Source organism: Telmatherina bonti (assembly GCF_933228915.1).
Source record: "Telmatherina bonti genome assembly, chromosome: 1".
Taxonomy (NCBI): Eukaryota; Metazoa; Chordata; class Actinopteri; order Atheriniformes; family Telmatherinidae; genus Telmatherina; species Telmatherina bonti.
Window position 1 is genome coordinate 2,323,184 of NC_136619.1, and position 19,808 is coordinate 2,342,991.

General features: G+C 50.6%; 1 protein-coding gene across 1 annotated transcript in view; it reads right to left on the minus strand.

Moving 5' to 3' along the window:
- adamts17 (ADAM metallopeptidase with thrombospondin type 1 motif, 17) overlaps window positions 1–2,911 on the minus strand; it is a gene marked incomplete at its 5' end in the record, with an annotated part of 191,996 nt that extends 189,085 nt beyond the window's left edge. Inside the window, one exon of the mRNA XM_079243203.1 lies at window positions 2,765–2,911. Within this exon, the coding sequence (XP_079099329.1) occupies window positions 2,765–2,911 (147 nt within the window). The remainder of the gene's footprint in view (window positions 1–2,764) is intronic.
- Between the last annotated feature and the right edge of the window lie 16,897 nt (window positions 2,912–19,808).

Genomic DNA, 19,808 nt, shown 5'->3' on the forward strand with positions numbered 1-19,808 from the left:
CTGTTGGAATGACACGTGGAAATGTTCTGTTGGAATGACACGTGGAAATGTTCTGTTGGAATGACACGTGGAAATGTTCTGTTGGAATGACACGTGGAAATGTTCTGCTGGAATGACACGTGGAAATGTTCTGTTGGAATGACACGTGGAAATGTTCTGCTGGAATGACACGTGGAAATGTTCTGCTGGAATGACACGTGGAAATGTTCTGTTGGAATGACACGTGGAAATGTTCTGTTGGAATGACACGTGGAAATGTTCTGCTGGAATGACACGTGGAAATGTTCTGTTGGAATGACACGTGGAAATGTTCTGTTGGAATGACACGTGGAAATGTTCTGCTGGAATGACACGTGGAAATGTTCTGTTGGAATGACACGTGGAAATGTTCTGCTGGAATGACACGTGGAAATGTTCTGCTGGAATGACACGTGGAAATGTTCTGCTGGAATGACACGTGGAAATGTTCTGTTGGAATGACACGTGGAAATGTTCTGTTGGAATGACACGTGGAAATGTTCTGTTGGAATGACACGTGGAAATGTTCTGCTGGAATGACACGTGGAAATGTTCTGTTGGAATGACACGTGGAAATGTTTTGATGGAATGACACGTGGAAATGTTCTGCTGGAATGACACGTGGAAATGTTCTGTTGGAATGACACGTGGAAATGTTCTGCTGGAATGACACGTGGAAATGTTCTGTTGGAATGACACGTGGAAATGTTCTGCTGGAATGACACGTGGAAATGTTCTGCTGGAATGACACGTGGAAATGTTCTGTTGGAATGACACGTGGAAATGTTCTGTTGGAATGACACGTGGAAATGTTCTGCTGGAATGACACGTGGAAATGTTCTGCTGGAATGACACGTGGAAATGTTCTGCTGGAATGACACGTGGAAATGTTCTGTTGGAATGACACGTGGAAATGTTCTGCTGGAATGACACGTGGAAATGTTCTGCTGGAATGACACGTGGAAATGTTCTGCTGGAATGACACGTGGAAATGTTCTGCTGGAATGACACGTGGAAATGTTCTGCTGGAATGACACGTGGAAATGTTCTGCTGGAATGACACGTGGAAATGTTCTGCTGGAATGACACGTGGAAATGTTCTGCTGGAATGACACGTGGAAATGTTCTGTTGGAATGACACGTGGAAATGTTCTGTTGGAATGACACGTGGAAATGTTCTGTTGGAATGACACGTGGAAATGTTCTGCTGGAATGACACGTGGAAATGTTCTGTTGGAATGACACGTGGAAATGTTCTGCTGGAATGACACGTGGAAATGTTCTGTTGGAATGACACGTGGAAATGTTCTGTTGGAATGACACGTGGAAATGTTCTGCTGGAATGACACGTGGAAATGTTCTGCTGGAATGACACGTGGAAATGTTCTGCTGGAATGACACGTGGAAATGTTCTGTTGGAAAGACACGTGGAAATGTTCTGCTGGAATGACACGTGGAAATGTTCTGCTGGAATGACACGTGGAAATGTTCTGTTGGAATGACACGTGGAAATGTTCTGTTGGAATGACACGTGGAAATGTTCTGCTGGAATGACACGTGGAAATGTTCTGCTGGAATGACACGTGGAAATGTTCTGCTGGAATGACACGTGGAAATGTTCTGCTGGAATGACACGTGGAAATGTTCTGCTGGAATGACACGTTAAATGTTCTGCTGGAATGACACGTGGAAATGTTCTGCTGGAATGACACGTGGAAATGTTCTGTTGGAATGACACGTGGAAATGTTCTGCTGGAATGACACGTGGAAATGTTCTGCTGGAATGACACGTGGAAATGTTCTGCTGGAATGACACGTGGAAATGTTCTGTTGGAATGACACGTGGAAATGTTCTGCTGGAATGACACGTGGAAATGTTCTGTTGGAATGACACGTGGAAATGTTCTGCTGGAATGACACGTGGAAATGTTCTGTTGGAATGACACGTGGAAATGTTCTGCTGGAATGACACGTGGAAATGTTCTGTTGGAATGACACGTGGAAATGTTCTGCTGGAATGACACGTGGAAATGTTCTGTTGGAATGACACGTGGAAATGTTCTGCTGGAATGACACGTGGAAATGTTCTGTTGGAATGACACGTGGAAATGTTCTGTTGGAATGACACGTGGAAATGTTCTGCTGGAATGACACGTGGAAATGTTCTGTTGGAATGACACGTGGAAATGTTCTGCTGGAATGACACGTGGAAATGTTCTGCTGGAATGACACGTGGAAATGTTCTGTTGGAATGACACGTGGAAATGTTCTGTTGGAATGACACGTGGAAATGTTCTGTTGGAATGACACGTGGAAATGTTCTGCTGGAATGACACGTGGAAATGTTCTGCTGGAATGACACGTGGAAATGTTGTGCAAGACATGAAACGTTCTGCTCCACTGATACGTGTCTGTCTCTATATGAACTGCTGAGCTTGTTATTCTGAGGAAGCGTGTTCTGCATATTAGACCTGTTTATGTTGTGCGGAGACCCGTGAGGAGGCAATTCCGCATGTGTGAGGCGAGCCCGATGCTGGTGTGAACCAAACCATCCATAATTAGAGTCCACAGGCCACACAGACCCTGTGGAAATAAGCTTTCAGTCTGATCAGATCCTGATCGTACCTCTGTAGTCCTTTCCTGAGACCTGAAGAATGTGCAACTTTAGTCCAAGAAAACTGAAAAATATTAGAAGAGATATGTGTGTACACATTATCAGACAGTCAAAAAAGGCAGTTTGCTTTACCAAGCCACCACAGGTGTTCAGAGATGCCAGAGAGTCGGTCTGGTTGATGATGAAGCCAGAGTAAAAGCACAGCTGCTTGCTGGGTAAGTGTCTGACCACCACCGTTTGGTCTCTGAACCTCTCCTCCACTACAAAGTCTCTGTTCATTACCCTGATGTCCCGTGTTAAGTTTAAACACAGGTTTCTTCCAAAAGCAGGCAGTGAAATAACAATGTTTCCAGAATATTCTCTGCTGGTTGCATCCATCCACTGACCACAGCTGTTGACAGTATCATTGGATAGACCCAGATCCTCCCTGGACAGCAGCCTGGGAACCACCTCCTCTGTCTCCATCGCAGAACAAACTGTGGAAAGAGGCAGCATCTATCAAACAGTCATCCAGCAGATGTTTCCATCCAAAGAAACGTGTACATTCAACTAGCTCTACCCTGATATATGTAATCTGTTGAAATTAATCCCTTATGAAGAAGATTCAAACCCTTCAACCAGGTGAAACTTATGTAATTGCATCATATTCCCAGCAGAGGACTGATAGTCTCAGAACAATACTGCTCTCAGTGTGTGAGTCATTTTCCTTTAAAATTACTCTGCTTTAAATCTGTTCAGCGTTCCAAAAACTGCAGTTCCCCCTTCATCCACTAGGGGCTGCAAAACAGAGCAAATCCCCATAGACTCCCATGTTAAAAAGACCAACTTCAAAGCAGGAATAAACATGTTTACAGCAGGAATAAACATGTTTACAGCAGAAATAAACATGTTTACAGCAGAAATAAACACATTTACAGCAGAAATAAACATGTTTACAGCAGAAATAAACACATTTACAGCAGAAATAAACATGTTTACAGCAGAAATAAACATGTTTACAGCAGAAATAAACACGTTTACAGCAGAAATAAACATGTTTACAGCAGAAATAAACATGTTTACAGCAGGATTAAACATGTTTACAGCAGGAATAAACATGTTTACAGCAGAAATAAACATGTTTACAGCCTGGTACAAAAATCCATTTTAGGTTTAATAGGTCAGGTTTACCTTCATGACAACTGTGGGGGGAGTGAATTTTTTTCTAACTCACCTGTTTAAAAGTAATTTAATCTCGAAATTCAGCATATTTAGGGGCGTGTCCTTTTGATTGACAGGTACCCGATCTCCCACTTCAAGAAGGAGGAACGGAGAACAACCGCGGTTTTTAGCCGGTTAACAACGTGACTTAGCTTTAGGAGTTTACTAGATGTCAATCATCTAGTAACCCCATTGCAGCTTTGCCCATATTTGTATTTTCCGATGGTAGGAACCGCCCACTGAGCTTCAATTCAGCTCTTCAGAAACCTGTGAGTGACGTCACGGAGGCTCCGCCCATATTTTACACACAGTCTATGGTGATCAGTTTACTGTCGTCATTTTTAAAGCTGTCTGGTGTTTATTGTTTTCTTGAAAACATCTTATAAAACAGCTTCCCTTTAGTCAAATAAAATAAATTTCCTATGGCAACCCTGGTGGGACAAACAGGCCGACAAAAACCCCATGCTTCAGGGTTTTACTGATCAACAAGCATCACAGTTGGAAACTAAACAGAAGACCAGATGATAACTTGCCGGTCCTGAACACCAAACTGTTGCTAAACTATCGGTACGAATACAAGTGACTCCAATAAAGAGACAACGCTCCGAGGAACAATCTTTATCCACAAAACCTGGTCGTGAAGTCAGTTCAAACCAGAACCACTGAGCACTCTTCAGACTGATCCATAATCATTACCGTATTATCTTCCCAATGGAAATTGGAGGAAACTGGAGGAAATGGGGGAAACTGGAGGAAACTGGAGGAAACGGGGGAAACTGGAGGAAATGGGAGGAAACGGGGGAAACGGGGGGAAACTGGAGGAAACTGGGGGAAACTGGAGGAAACTGGAGGAAACGGGGGGAAACTGGAGGAAACGGGAGGAAACGGAAGGAAACGGGAGGAAACGGGGGGAAACGGGAGGAAACGGGGGGAAACGGGGGGAAACGGGGGAAACTGGAGGAAACGGGAGGAAACGGAGGAAACTGGAGGAAACGGGGGGAAACGGGGGGAAACGGGAGGAAACGGTGGGAAACGGGAGGAAACGGAAGGGAACGGTGGGAAACGGGAGGAAGCGGGAGGAAACGGGGGGAAACGGGGGGAAGCGGGGGAAACGGGGGGAAATTGGAGGAAACTGGGGGAAACTGGAGGAAACGGGAGGAAACGGAGGAAACTGGAGGAAACGGGGGGAAACTGGAGGAAACGGGGGGAAACTGGAGGAAACGGGGGAAACGGGGGGAAACTGGAGGAAACGGGGGGAAACTGGAGGAAACGGGGGAAACTGGAGGAAACTGGAGGAAACGGGGGAAACTGGAGGAAACGGGGGAAACGGGGGGAAAATTGAGGAAACGGGGAAACTGGAGGAAACTGGAGGAAATGGGAGGAAACGGGGGAAACGGGGGGAAACTGGAGGAAACTGGAGGAAACGGGGGAAACTGGAGGAAACGGGGGAAACTGGAGGAAACGGGGGAAACGGGGGGAAATTGGAGGAAACGGGGGAAACTGGAGGAAACTGGAGGAAACGGGGGGAAACTGGAGGAAACGGGGGAAACTGGAGGAAACGGGGGAAACTGGAGGAAACGGGGGAAACTGGAGGAAACAGGGGAAACGGGGGGAAACGGGGGAAACTGGAGGAAACGGGGGAAACGGGGGGAAACGGGGGAAACTGGAGGAAACGGGAGGAAACTGGAGGAAACGGGGAAACTGGAGGAAACTGGAGGAAATGGGAGGAAACGGGGAAACGGGGGGAAACTGGAGGAAACGGGGGAAACTGGAGGAAACTGGAGGAAACGGGGGGAAACTGGAGGAAACGGGGGAAACTGGAGGAAACGGGGGAAACGGGGGGAAATTGGAGGAAACGGGGGAAACTGGAGGAAACTGGAGGAAACGGGGGAAACTGGAGGAAACTGGAGGAAACGGGGGAAACGGGGGGAAACTGCAGGAAACGGGGGAAACTGGAGGAAACTGGAGGAAACGGGGGAAACTGGAGGAAACTGGAGGAAACGGGGGAAACTGGAGGAAACTGGGGGAAACGGGGGGAAACTGGAGGAAACTGGAGGAAACTGGAGAAAACGGGAGGAAACGGGGTGAGACTGGAGGAAACGGGAGGAAACGGGGTGAAACTGGAGGAAACGGTGGGAAACGGGAGGAAACGGGGGGAAACGGGAGGAAACGGGGGAAACGGGGGGAAACTGGAGGAAACGGGGGGAAACTGGAGGAAACGGGGGAAACTGGAGGAAACGGAAGGAAACGGAAGGAAACGGGAGGAAACAGGAGGAAACTGGAGGAAACTGGAGGAAACGGGGGAAACTGGAGGAAACGGGGAAACTGGAGGAAACTGGAGGAAATGGGAGGAAACGGGGGAAACGGGGGAAACGGGGGGAAACTGGAGGAAACTGGAGGAAACGGGGGAAACTGGAGGAAACGGGGGAAACGGGGGGAAATTGGAGGAAACGGGGGAAACTGGAGGAAACTGGAGGAAACGGGGGAAACTGGAGGAAACGGGGGAAACTGGAGGAAACGGGGGAAACTGGAGGAAACGGGGGAAACTGGAGGAAACGGGGGAAACTGGAGGAAACAGGGGAAACGGGGGAAACGGGGGGAAACTGGAGGAAACGGGGGAAACTGGAGGAAACGGGGGAAACGGGGGAAACGGGGGGAAACGGGGGAAACTGGAGGAAACGGGAGGAAACTGGAGGAAACGGGGGAAACTGGAGGAAACGGGGAAACTGGAGGAAACTGGAGGAAATGGGAGGAAACGGGGAAACGGGGGAAACTGGAGGAAACGGGGGAAACTGGAGGAAACTGGAGGAAACGGGGGGAAACTGGAGGAAACGGGGGGAAACTGGAGGAAACGGGGGAAACGGGGGGAAACTGCAGGAAACGGGGGAAACTGGAGGAAACTGGAGGAAACGGGGGAAACTGGAGGAAACTGGAGGAAACGGGGGAAACTGGAGGAAACTGGAGGAAACGGGGGAAACTGGAGGAAACTGGAGGAAACGGGGGGAAACTGGAGGAAACGGGGGAAACTGGAGGAAACGGGGGAAACGGGGGGAAATTGGAGGAAACGGGGGAAACTGCAGGAAACGGGGGAAACGGGGGGAAACTGCAGGAAACGGGGGAAACTGGAGGAAACTGGAGGAAACGGGGGAAACTGGAGGAAACTGGAGGAAACGGGGGAAACTGGAGGAAACTGGAGGAAACGGGGGAAACTGGAGGAAACTGGAGGAAACGGGGGAAACGGGGGGAAATTGGAGGAAACGGGGGAAACTGGAGGAAACTGGAGGAAACGGGGGAAACTGCAGGAAACGGGGGAAACGGGGGGAAACTGCAGGAAACGGGGGAAACTGGAGGAAACTGGAGGAAACGGGGGAAACTGGAGGAAACTGGAGGAAACGGGGGAAACTGGAGGAAACTGGAGGAAACGGGGGAAACTGGAGGAAACTGGAGGAAACGGGAGGAAACGGGGTGAGACTGGAGGAAACGGTGGGAAACGGGAGGAAACGGGGGGAAACGGGAGGAAACGGGGGAAACGGGGGGAAACTGGAGGAAACGGGGGGAAACTGGAGGAAACGGGGGAAACTGGAGGAAACGGGAGGAAACAGGAGGAAACTGGAGGAAACTGGAGGAAACGGGGGAAACTGGAGGAAACGGGGAAACTGGAGGAAACTGGAGGAAATGGGAGGAAACGGGGGAAACGGGGGGAAACTGGAGGAAACTGGAGGAAACGGGGGGAAACTGGAGGAAACGGGGGGAAACGGGGGGAAATTGGAGGAAACGGGGGAAACTGGAGGAAACTGGAGGAAACGGGGGAAACTGGAGGAAACGGGGGAAACTGGAGGAAACAGGGGAAACGGGGGGGAAACGGGGGAAACTGGAGGAAACGGGGGAAACGGGGGGAAACGGGGGAAACTGGAGGAAACGGGAGGAAACTGGAGGAAACGGGGGAAACTGGAGGAAACGGGGAAACTGGAGGAAACTGGAGGAAATGGGAGGAAACGGGGGAAACGGGGGGGAAACTGGAGGAAACGGGGGAAACTGGAGGAAACTGGAGGAAACGGGGGGAAACTGGAGGAAACGGGGGAAACTGGAGGAAACGGGGGAAACGGGGGGAAATTGGAGGAAACGGGGGAAACTGGAGGAAACTGGAGGAAACGGGGGAAACTGCAGGAAACGGGGGGAAACTGCAGGAAACGGGGGAAACTGGAGGAAACTGGAGGAAACGGGTGAAACTGGAGGAAACTGGAGAAAACGGGGGAAACTGCAGGAAACGGGGGGAAACTGCAGGAAACGGGGGAAACTGGAGGAAACTGGAGGAAACGGGGGGAAACTGGAGGAAACTGGAGAAAACGGGAGGAAACGGGGTGAGACTGGAGGAAACGGGAGGAAACGGGAGGAAACGGGGGGAAACGGGAGGAAACGGGGGAAACGGGGGGAAACTGGAGGAAACGGGGGAAACTGGAGGAAACTGGAGGAAACGGGAGGAAACAGGAGGAAACTGGAGGAAACTGGAGGAAACAGGAGGAAACTGGAGGAAACTGGAGGAAACGGGGGGGAACAGGAGGAAACGGGGGGAAACTGGAGGAAACGGGAGGAAACGGAAGGAAACTGGAGGAAACTGGAGGAAACGGGGGAAACGGGGGGAAATTGAAGGAAACGGGGGAAACTGGAGGAAACTGGAGGAAAGGGGGGAAACTGGAGGAAACGGGGGGAAACGGGGGGAAATTGAAGGAAACGGGGGGAAACTGGAGGAAACGGGGGAAACTGGAGGAAACGGGGGGGAAACGGGAGGAAACGGGAGGAAACGGGGGGAAACGGGGGGAAACTGGAGGAAACGGGGGATACTGGAGGAAACGGAAGGAAACGGGAGGAAACGGGAGGAAACTGGAGGAAACTGGAGGAAACGGGGGGGAAACTGGAGGAAACGGGGGAAACTGGAGGAAACGGGGGGAAACTGGAGGAAACGGGAGGGAAACGGAAGGAAACGGGAGGAAACTGGAGGAAACTGGAGGAAACGGGGGGAAACTGCAGGAAACGGGGGGAAACTGGAGGAAACTGGAGGAAACGGGGGAAACTGGAGGAAACTGGAGGAAACGGGGGGAAACTGGAGGAAACGGGGGAAACTGGAGGAAACTGGGGGAAACGGGGGGAAACTGGAGGAAACGGGAGGAAACGGGGTGAGACTGGAGGAAACGGGAGGAAACGGGGTGAGACTGGAGGAAACGGGAGGAAACGGGGTGAGACTGGAGGAAACGGGGTGAGACTGGAGGAAACGGGAGGAAACGGGGTGAGACTGGAGGAAACGGGAGGGAAACGGGAGGAAACGGGGTGAGACTGGAGGAAACGGGAGGAAACGGAAAGGGGAGGAAACGGGGTGAGACTGGAGGAAACGGGAGGAAACGGGGTGAGACTGGAGGAAACGGTGGGAAACGGGAGGAAACGGGGGGGAAACGGGAGGAAACGGGGGAAACGGGGGGAAACTGGAGGAAACGGGGGGAAACTGGAGGAAACGGGGGGAAACTGGAGGAAACGGGAGGAAACAGGAGGAAACTGGAGGAAACTGGAGGAAACGGGGGAAACTGGAGGAAACGGAAGGAAACGGGAGGAAACAGGAGGAAACGGGGGGAAACGGGGGGAAACTGGAGGAAACAGGAGGAAACTGGAGGAAACGGGGGAAACTGGAGGAAACGGAAGGAAACTGGAGGAAACAGGAGGAAACGGGGGGAAACGGGGGGAACAGGAGGAAACGGGGGGGAAACGGGAGGAAACGGGGGGGAAACGGGAGGAAACGGGGGGAAACGGGGGGGAAACGGGAGGAAACGGGGGGAAACGGGAGGAAACGGGGGGAAACGGGGGGAACGGGAGGAAACGGGAGGAAACGGGGGGAAACGGGAGGAAACGGGGGGAAACGGGGGGAAACGGGAGGAAACGGGGGGAAACGGGAGGAAACGGGGGGAAACGGGAGGAAACGGGGGGAAACGGGGGGGAACGGGAGGAAACGGGGGGAAACGGGAGGAAACGGGGGGAAACGGGAGGAAACGGGGGGAAACGGGGGGAAACGGGAGGAAACGGGGGGAAACGGGAGGAAACGGGGGGAAACGGGGGGAACGGGAGGAAACGGGGGGAAACGGGAGGAAACAGGAGGAAACTGGAGGAAACGGGGGGAACAGGAGGAAACGGGAGGAAACGGGGGGAAACGGGGGGAACGGGAGGAAACGGGGGGGAAACGGGAGGAAAACAGGAGGAAACTGGAGGAAACGGGAGGAAACGGGAGGAAACTGGAGGAAACGGGAGGAAACGGGAGGAAACAGGAGGAAACTGGAGGAAACGGGGGGAACAGGAGGAAACGGGGGGAAACGGGAGGAAACGGGGGGAAACTGGAGGAAACAGGAGGAAACTGGAGGAAACGGGGGGAACAGGAGGAAACGGGGGGGAAACGGGAGGAAACGGGGGGAAACGGGAGGAAACGGGGGGGAAACGGGAGGAAACGGGGGGGAAACGGGAGGAAACGGGGGGAAACGGGGGGAAACGGGAGGAAACGGGGGGAAACGGGAGGAAACGGGGGGAAACGGGGGGAACGGGAGGAAACGGGAGGAAACGGGGGGAAACGGGAGGAAACGGGGGGAAACGGGGGGAAACGGGAGGAAACGGGGGGAAACGGGAGGAAACGGGGGGAAACGGGGGGAACGGGAGGAAACGGGGGGAAACGGGAGGAAACGGGGGGAAACGGGAGGAAACGGGGGGAAACGGGAGGAAACGGGGGGAAACGGGAGGAAACGGGGGGAAACGGGGGGAAATGGGAGGAAACGGGGGGAAACGGGGGAAACGGGAGGAAACGGGGGGGGAAACGGGGGAAACGGGAGGAAACGGGGGGAAACGGGGGGGAAACGGGGGGAAACGGGGGGAAACGGGGGGGAACGGGAGGGAACGGGAGGAAACGGGAGGAAACGGGGGGAAACGGGGGGAAACGGGGGGAAACTGGAGGAAACGGGGGGAAACGGGGGGAAACGGAGGGAAACGGGGGGGAACGGGAGGAAACGGGGGGAAACGGGGGGAAACGGGGGGAAACTGGAGGAAACGGGGGGGAAACGGGGGGAAACGGGGGGAAACGGGAGAACGGGGGGAACGGGAGGAAACGGGGGGAAACGGGGGGAAACTGGAGGAAACGGGGGGAAACTGGAGGAAACGGGGGGAAACGGGGGGAAACGGAGGGAAACGGGGGGGAACGGGAGGAAACGGGGGGAAACGGGGGGAAATGGGAGGAAACGGGGGGAAACGGGGGTTAAACGGGGGGAAACGGGGGGAAAACGGGGGAAACGGGGGGAAACGGGGGGAACGGGAGGAAACGGGGGGAAACGGGGGGAACGGGAGGAAACGGGGGGAAACGGGGGGAAACGGGGGAAACGGGGGGAAACGGGGGAAACGGGGGGAAACGGGGGGAAACGGGGGAACGGGGGGGGAAACGGGGGGGGGGGGGGACGGGGGAAACGGGGGGAAACGGGGGGAAACGGGGGGAACGGGGGAAACGGGGGGAAACGGGGGGAAACGGGGGGAACGGGGGGAACGGGGGGGAAACGGGGGGAACGGGAGGAAACGGGGGGAAACGGGGGGAAACGGGGGGAAACTGGGAGGAAACGGGGGGAAGGGGAAACGGGGGGGAAACGGGGGGGGGGGAAACGGGGGGAAACGGGAGGAAACGGGGGGAAACGGGGGGGGAAACGGGAGGAAACGGGGGAAACGGGGGGAAACGGGGGGGAAACGGGGGGAAACGGGGGGAACGGGAGGAAACGGGGGGGAAACGGGGGGGAAACGGGGGAAACGGGGGGAAACGGGGGGAAACGGGGGGAAACGGGGGGAAACGGGGGGAAACGGGGGGAAACGGGGGGAAACGGGGGGAAACGGGAGGAAACGGGGGGAAACGGGGGGAAACGGGGGGAAACGGGGGGAAACGGGGGGAAACGGGGGGAAACGGGGGGAAACGGGGGAAACGGGGGGAAACGGGGGGAAACGGGGGAAACGGGGGGAAACGGGGGGAAACGGGGGGAAACGGGGGGAAACGGGGGGAAACGGGGGAAACGGGGGGAAACGGGGGAAACGGGGGGAAACGGGGGGAAACGGGGGGAAACGGGAGGGAAACAGCTGAACGAGTCAAGCGGACACGTTCCGTCATGAAACCCCAGATTAAGATACTTGTTTGTTTCTGGATGTTGTTTCCTCTCCGCCACAGCCAATCAGACGCCTTCCTGACGGGACCGGCCCTCAGAGAGCCCCTCAGGGCTGCAGCGGGACTCGAACCGCTGACAAGCGACTCCACCACCTGAGCCACTGCCATCCTGTTTCTGAAAGGTTCCGTTTGTGTAAAAGTCTTTGTGCTTTTATTTTGAAAGCCCCTGAGCTCCATCCTGCTGTGGTGGTGGAGCAGCTGCAGCAGTGAGGTGTGGAGGAGATGCTCCGGCTGCAGAGGAGCTTCAGGTTTGCAGCTGACAGGTGACTTCTGCTGTCTGGACATCGCAGAAATGGTTTCTGTGGAATTTATCAGTATTTTACTCTGATTTCTTTTTACATTCTGGGTTTTATTTTCATGTTAAACTGCAACAGACTGGATTTCTGTTCATGTTTTGTCCAGTTTGACAGAAAAATCTTGGTGTTCCAGTGGAAGACTGGCAGAGAAGCCGGCCTGCCTGTACTGGGAGGAGGTTCTGCTGCTGTTTGATTAAAGCTGCTTGTTATGTTCAGGCAGACTTAAAACATATTTACATCAACACGTGGCATTTTATTAAATATCAAGATGGTTATATTGGACCGGAAAAGTAAATATTCTGTTAAAGTACAGCAAGCTGCGGAGGTTCTGGTTCTACGGCTGAGCCCAGCGGGTTCTGCGGCCTCAGCAGAACCACCTTGTTCCGGTTTCACCCTTTTGTTCCGTGTGCTGCGGGTTTGGGTTTCGGTACCGGTTCGGACGGGTCTCAAACCGGCGTGTTCGGAACCAACCGGACCATCGGAGGAACAGAAGCAACGACAACGACCCGGACACAGAACCGAACGCAGGGACAGTCGGTTCCGACGCGAACTGGGCTCAGGACCAAACTGCAGCTTTGCAAACATGTGTAACTGGCGACAGTCCGGCACCTAGAACCGGTCCCAGCTGATACCACGGTTCGGTCAGCTGGGTCGGATTCATGAGAACCACAACAACTCATCCCCGACTTACCGGCCGACCCGGTTCCGGTGCACAGCAGACAGAGCAGTAGAGGGACAACGTGGCCGTTCAGCATCATGAAGCAAGGGTTCGGGTTTACTCTGGGAACCGTGCTGACCGGGTCAGGATCGGGTCCGGCAGAACTTTTGTTCCTCCAGTAGGAGGGCAGAAGTTTGGTAACCAGGCTGCAGAAACTGGACCCGCCTCCAGGTCCTGGACCGGCCTCCTGGTCCTGGACCCGCCTCCAGCTCGGACCTTTCACACCGGGACATCAGAAGCGAACAGAATCTCATGTTCCGGTCCAAATCTGTGGACGTAGGCAGGGGCGCCACCAGGAATTTTGGGTCCTATGAGGGACAACGGCACAGACCCCACCACTTGATCCAAATGTTAGATTTTTGTTTTTGCTTCAAGCTGATAAAAATGAGCTTTTCATGGAAATAATAAAGATCTGTGTTTAACCCTTTACGGGACAAGTGACAATGTTTGATCACTTTGTTTTCTTTCATATTCAGCATGAAACTTTTGATTTTTGCTTTTGTTAATGTAACAACAGAATGGAGGTCTTGGTTCATACCAGAAGGACAATTTAAGGTTAAAATTTATAATTTGAAGGTATTTCTTTGAGTACCCTATAAAGGGTTAAACCACTACATACACCTTACTAGGTTATTTTAATATAAATGGTTTATCAGTTTATATCACTGCTATATTTTATTACAACCTTTGGAAAAAAGTGTTGTTGTTTTTTTGTTTTAAGGTTTTATGATTTTCCTACATAGTTTGTACTTCTGTTTGGGCCCTTATCAAGTGGTGGGGCCCCCAAATGGACCACCTTTCTGCCAGCTGGACTGGGATCCACTGGGAATGCCGCTGGTTTAGAAGAATCTCAACAATTCCCAGCCTCTGGACTGTACCATAAACTGGCCGGTGTAGTGTTTCATCTGGATTATTTCAATAAATATTCATATTTAACAACCTTCATCATCTCCCTCTCTTCATCAGCTCCAGCTGCTCGTGCAAAGATCGAATCAGCCAATCACGTGGCAGCAGCTCAGTGCATTTATTCATGTCGACATGGTTTAAATCAGGGGTCAAACAGACGGCCTGGGGGCCCAAAGTGGCCCGCCAGAGGATTCAGTCTGGCCTGCAGGATACATTTGGGAAATTTGGTATGAATATAATATAATGATATTACCAGTAATATTTTATTAAAATGAACTGTAATTCCTAATGTTTCAATGTTTTGGGTTGAAATAAAAATGTAAACATTTTCCAGAACAAATAAATAACCATTTATCGTCTTTATTTCACAAATGTCTCTATATGATATAAAAAACATAAAACAACATTCAGACAAATGAAACAGAGTTAAAAAGATTTGGGATAAAATCCTGCTAAATGGGGCGATGATGCCCCCTGTTGGTCTGTGCATGTACCTGCATTACTACCAAATATGGCAAAGGGTTATGGGTAATCTTCACCACTACGCAGGATTCTTCACTCAGTAGCAAAAAAAAAAACCTCGTGGTAAAATAATAAATAAGTTCTGTGAAAGTAAAGTTGGTTTAGAGAGAAGACTGTTTATGTTATAAACTTTATTTTTTATTTAAAATGTTCTGTTGCTGTTGTAGAACTGTGTAGAGTAGCCAGCTAATACCAGTTCCTCCTGCAGCTTTTACCATTCAATTCAATTCAATTCAATTCAATTCAATTCAATTCAATTCAATTCAATTCCATTCCATTCCATTCAATTCAACTTTATTTATATAGCGTCAAATCATGGCAATGCCATCTCAAGACACTTTACAGACAGAGGGGAAAACATAATGAAAGCCAATTCATAACAGCCTATAAAAGGAAACCAACAGATTGAGTTGAGTCCAACTCAATCTCCCATCCTGAGCAAGCACACTGGCGACAGTGGGAAGGAAAAAACTCCCTTTTAACAGGAAGGAAACCTCCGGCAGAACCCGGCTCAGGACAGGCAGCCATCTGCCTCTGCTGTGTGGGGGGAAGAGGACAGAAAGACAACAGACAACAGGAACTGCTACTCCCGGCCAGGGAGACCTGCTGAGACAGGAGACATACATGTTAATGATGCAACACTGTTATGGGGGGGGGATAAAAGAAAGAGATAAAGAGAAAAAGAAAGAAGCTCAGTGTATCAGAAAATGTCCATCAGCAGTCTAAACCTATAGCAGCATAACTAAGGGATGCTAACCATCCCTAGCTATAAGACTTATAAAAAAGATAAGTCTTCAGCCTAGTCTTAAAGGTGGGGAGGGTGTCTGCTTCCCTAACACTAACTGGGAGCTTATTCCATAAGAGAGGGGCCTGATAACCAAAGGCTCTGCCTGTGTCTCAATCAGCGCACTAACACTACTTGGCGCACTATGTTTCAGTGCGTTTACACTGACTTTTGTGCAAAAACTCAGTGCACTGAAAGTACCTGGATGCTGCCCTAAACCCGCCCATAAATGCAGTGTGGAACGACGGACACTTCGCACTAAATTGACGCCATTTTGATGACGTAGCGGAAGAGGATGGACTTTCCATCAGTTTACCAGGTAAATAATGGCGGAGTTTAACGCCGGTCCAGGCGGGGATTCATTTGTATAAATGTAAGTCTAGGATCCTGAAAGACGGACCTCCACCTGGTCTCTAGGATCCTGAAAGACGGACCTCCACCTGGTCTCTAGGATCCTGAAAGACGGACCTCCACCTGGTCTCTAGGGTCCTGAAAGACGGACCTCCACCTGGTCTCTAGGATCCTGAAAGACGGACCTCCACCTGGTCTCTAGGATCCTGAAAGACGGACCTCCACCTGGTCTCTAGGGTCCTGAAAGACGGACCTCCACCTGGTCTCTAGGATCCTGAAAGACGGACCTCCACCTGGTCTCTGGGATCCTGAAAGACGGACCTCCACCTGGTCTCTAGGATCCTGAAAGACGGACCTCCACCTGGTCTCTAGGATCCTGAAAGACGGACCTCCACCTGGTCTCTAGGATCCTGAAAGACGGACCTCCACCTGGTCTCTAGGGTCCTGAAAGACGGACCTCCACCTGGTCTCTAGGATCCTGAAAGACGGACCTCCACCTGGTCTCTAGGATCCTGAAAGACGGACCTCCACCTGGTCTCTAGGATCCTGAAAGACGGACCTCCACCTGGTCTCTAGGGTCCTGAAAGACGGACCTCCACCTGGTCTCTAGGATCCTGAAAGACGGACCTCCACCTGGTCTCTAGGGTCCTGAAAGACGGACCTCCACCTGGTCTCTAGGGTCCTGAAAGACGGACCTCCACCTGGTCTCTAGGATCCTGAAAGACGGACCTCCACCTGGTCTCTAGGATCCTGAAAGACGGACCTCCACCTGGTCTCTGGGATCCTGAAAGACAGACCTCCACCTGGTCTCTAGGATCCTGAAAGACGGACCTCCACCTGGTCTCTGGGGTCCTGAAAGACGGACCTCCACCTGGTCTCTAGGATCCTGAAAGACGGACCTCCACCTGGTCTCTAGGGTCCTGAAAGACGGACCTCCACCTGGTCTCTAGGATCCTGAAAGACGGACCTCCACCTGGTCTCTAGGGTCCTGAAAGACGGACCTCCACCTGGTCTCTAGGGTCCTGAAAGACGGACCTCCACCTGGTCTCTAGGATCCTGAAAGACGGACCTCCACCTGGTCTCTAGGATCCTGAAAGACGGACCTCCACCTGGTCTCTGGGATCCTGAAAGACAGACCTCCACCTGGTCTCTAGGATCCTGAAAGACGGACCTCCACCTGGTCTCTGGGGTCCTGAAAGACGGACCTCCACCTGGTCTCTAGGATCCTGAAAGACGGACCTCCACCTGGTCTCTAGGGTCCTGAAAGACGGACCTCCACCTGGTCTCTAGGATCCTGAAAGACGGACCTCCACCTGGTCTCTAGGGTCCTGAAAGACGGACCTCCACCTGGTCTCCAGGATCCTGAAAGACGGACCTCCACCTGGTCTCTGGGATCCTGAAAGACGGACCTCCACCTGGTCTCTAGGATCCTGAAAGACGGAGCTCCACCTGGTCTCTAGGATCCTGAAAGACGGACCTCCACCTGGTCTCTAGGATCCTGAAAGACGGACCTCCACCTGGTCTCTAGGATCCTGAAAGACCTCTCCACACACACCTGGCTTCTGACAGGCAGCAGGTGAAGCGAGCTTGCAGGTGGGTTCAGACAGGCTGCCTGAGGAGCGTCATGAGGAAGATGGACCGCTACAAGCAGGAGGAGATTCAATAAAGGATTCAATAAAATGTTTCTGTAACAACTTTGCTGCATCTCTGTGTCTGAGCATCTTCTTTACAGCATTACATTCCCTACATTATCATTTATAATCCCTTTCCTGTTGCCAGATGTGCACAGCATCAGAGTAAACACCAGTTAAAACACGTGTTCAATGTGAAGGACATTTTTATACTGACAATATCTTTGCATATTTAAAAGCTGTTTTATTAGTGTTTTGATTTAAACTTTATGATACTAATAAGCCTGTGGGAGACATGCAGAGACACATGACAGTCTGATGTTGCTTTATACAGTTAACAACTGAGATAGATCCCTCTAGTGTAGGCCATAATATATGATGATATGATACATAAAGTTATGTTTGCTGGATTTGTTCATTTATTTATTACAACGTCCTAAAAAGAATTTAGTGGGACGAACCGTCTCTGAAACGATAAGCAAACAATGATGCGAGGCTGGCAACAGGTCCGCACTCTGGGTACGTATGCAGGCGGGTCATACACGTTAGAAATAAATAAATATACGTACCAACTCATGTTCAGCCAGTCGGAGGAGGATCCTTCGTCACCTTTAATGCGATGGAGTTTCATGAGAGAAGCAAATTCATTCTCGTAATTTAGCGCTTTGTTTTACTTTTGGTGCCAGAATAATTGTGGTCAAATGCGAGTTCGTCACTACTGGTTAGTGCACTACGTCCATGTTCCATTTGGGACAGCACTAAACAATCGTAGTGCGCACTATGCACTAACGAATTGAGACACAGCCTCTGCCTCCTGCTCGGCTCTTTGAGACTCTAGGAACCACAAGTAAGCCTGCAGTCTGCGAACGAAGTACTCTGCTTGGTATATAAGGAACTATGAGGTCTTTGATATATAGTGGTGCCTGGTTGTGGAGGGCTTTATATGTAAGGAGAAGGATTTTAAATTCTATTCTAGATTCAACAGGCAGCCAATGAAGAGAGGCTAAAACTGGAGAAATATGATCTCTCCTGCTGGTTCTGGTCAGGACTCTGGCTGCAGAATTCTGGATCAGCTGAAGGCTTTTCAGGGCATATTTAGGACAGCCCAGTAATAGAGAGTTACAGTAATCTAGTCTCAAAGTAACAAAAGCATGAACCAGTTTTTCTGCATCACTCCGAGACAGAATGTCCCTAATTTTGGCTATATTACGTAAATGAAAGAAGGCTGTTTTAGTAACCTGCTTAATATGTGGACCAAAGGACAGGTCAGGGTCAAATATTACTCCAAGGTTTCTCACTGTAGCACTGGAAGCTAAAGTAATGCCATCCAGGTTCATTACAAAACCGGAAAATTTAGCTCTGAGTTTTTCAGATCCAAAGAGAATTACTTCAGTCTTATTTGAGTTTAAGAGGAGAAAATTTCTAGACATCCAAGTCTTTATGTCTATGAGACAATTTTGTAGCCTATTGGGCTGATTTGTTTCATCTGGTTTAAAGGATAAGTATATCTGAGTATCATCTGCATAACAATGAAAGTTTATTCCATGCTGTCTAATAATTTTGCCTAAAGGGAGCATATATAGCGTGAAGAGTATTGGTCCAAGTACAGAACCTTGAGGAACTCCATGACTTACTGTAGTTTGTGAGGAGGACTTGTCATTTACATGAACGAACTGAAGTCTATCAGATAAATATGATTTAAACCAGCTTAACGCTGTACCTGTAATTCCAATCACCTGTTCTAGTCTCTGTAACAGAATGTTATGATCGACTGTATCAAATGCAGCACTAAGATCAAGCAAGATAAGTACGGACACAAGTCCTTTGTCTGAGGCCATAAGAAGGTCATTAGTAACTTTCATCAATGCCGTCTCAGTGCTATGATGAGCTCTAAATCCTGACTGAAACTCCTCGCATAAATTATTTCTGCTCAGGTGGGCATGTAGCTGAGCTGAAACTATGTTCTCCAGAATTTTGGACATAAACGGGAGGTTAGATATAGGTCTATAATTTGCTATCACCTCTGGATCCAGAGATTGCTTTTTAAGTAAAGGCTTGATTACAGCAGTTTTAAATGATTGTGGTACATATCCTGTCACTAAAGACATATTGATAAGATTTAGTAGTGATGTATTAATTAAAGGGAAAATGTCCTTAAAGAGGCTCGTTGGGAGAGGGTCTAAGATACAGGTGGATGGTTTAGATGAAGCTATTATTTTAGTTAATTCAGAGGGTTGGACAGGACAGAAACTATTTAGACACAAGTCAGATCCTGGTTCTAAGGATGCTTCGGAGACCACAACAGGCTCAACATTATAGGTAGAAGGAAGAGTATTGTGAATTTGATCTCTAATAGTGTCAATTTTATTCCTGAAAAAATACATGAAATCATCACAGCTAAGTGAGAAAGGAATACATGGCTCCACAGCGCTCCGGCTCCTAGTAAGCCTAGCTACAGTGCTGAAAAGAAACTGAGGGTTGTTTTTGTTTTCCTCTATCAATGATGAATAATAAGCTGTTCTTGCCGTACGTAAGGCTTTTTTGTAT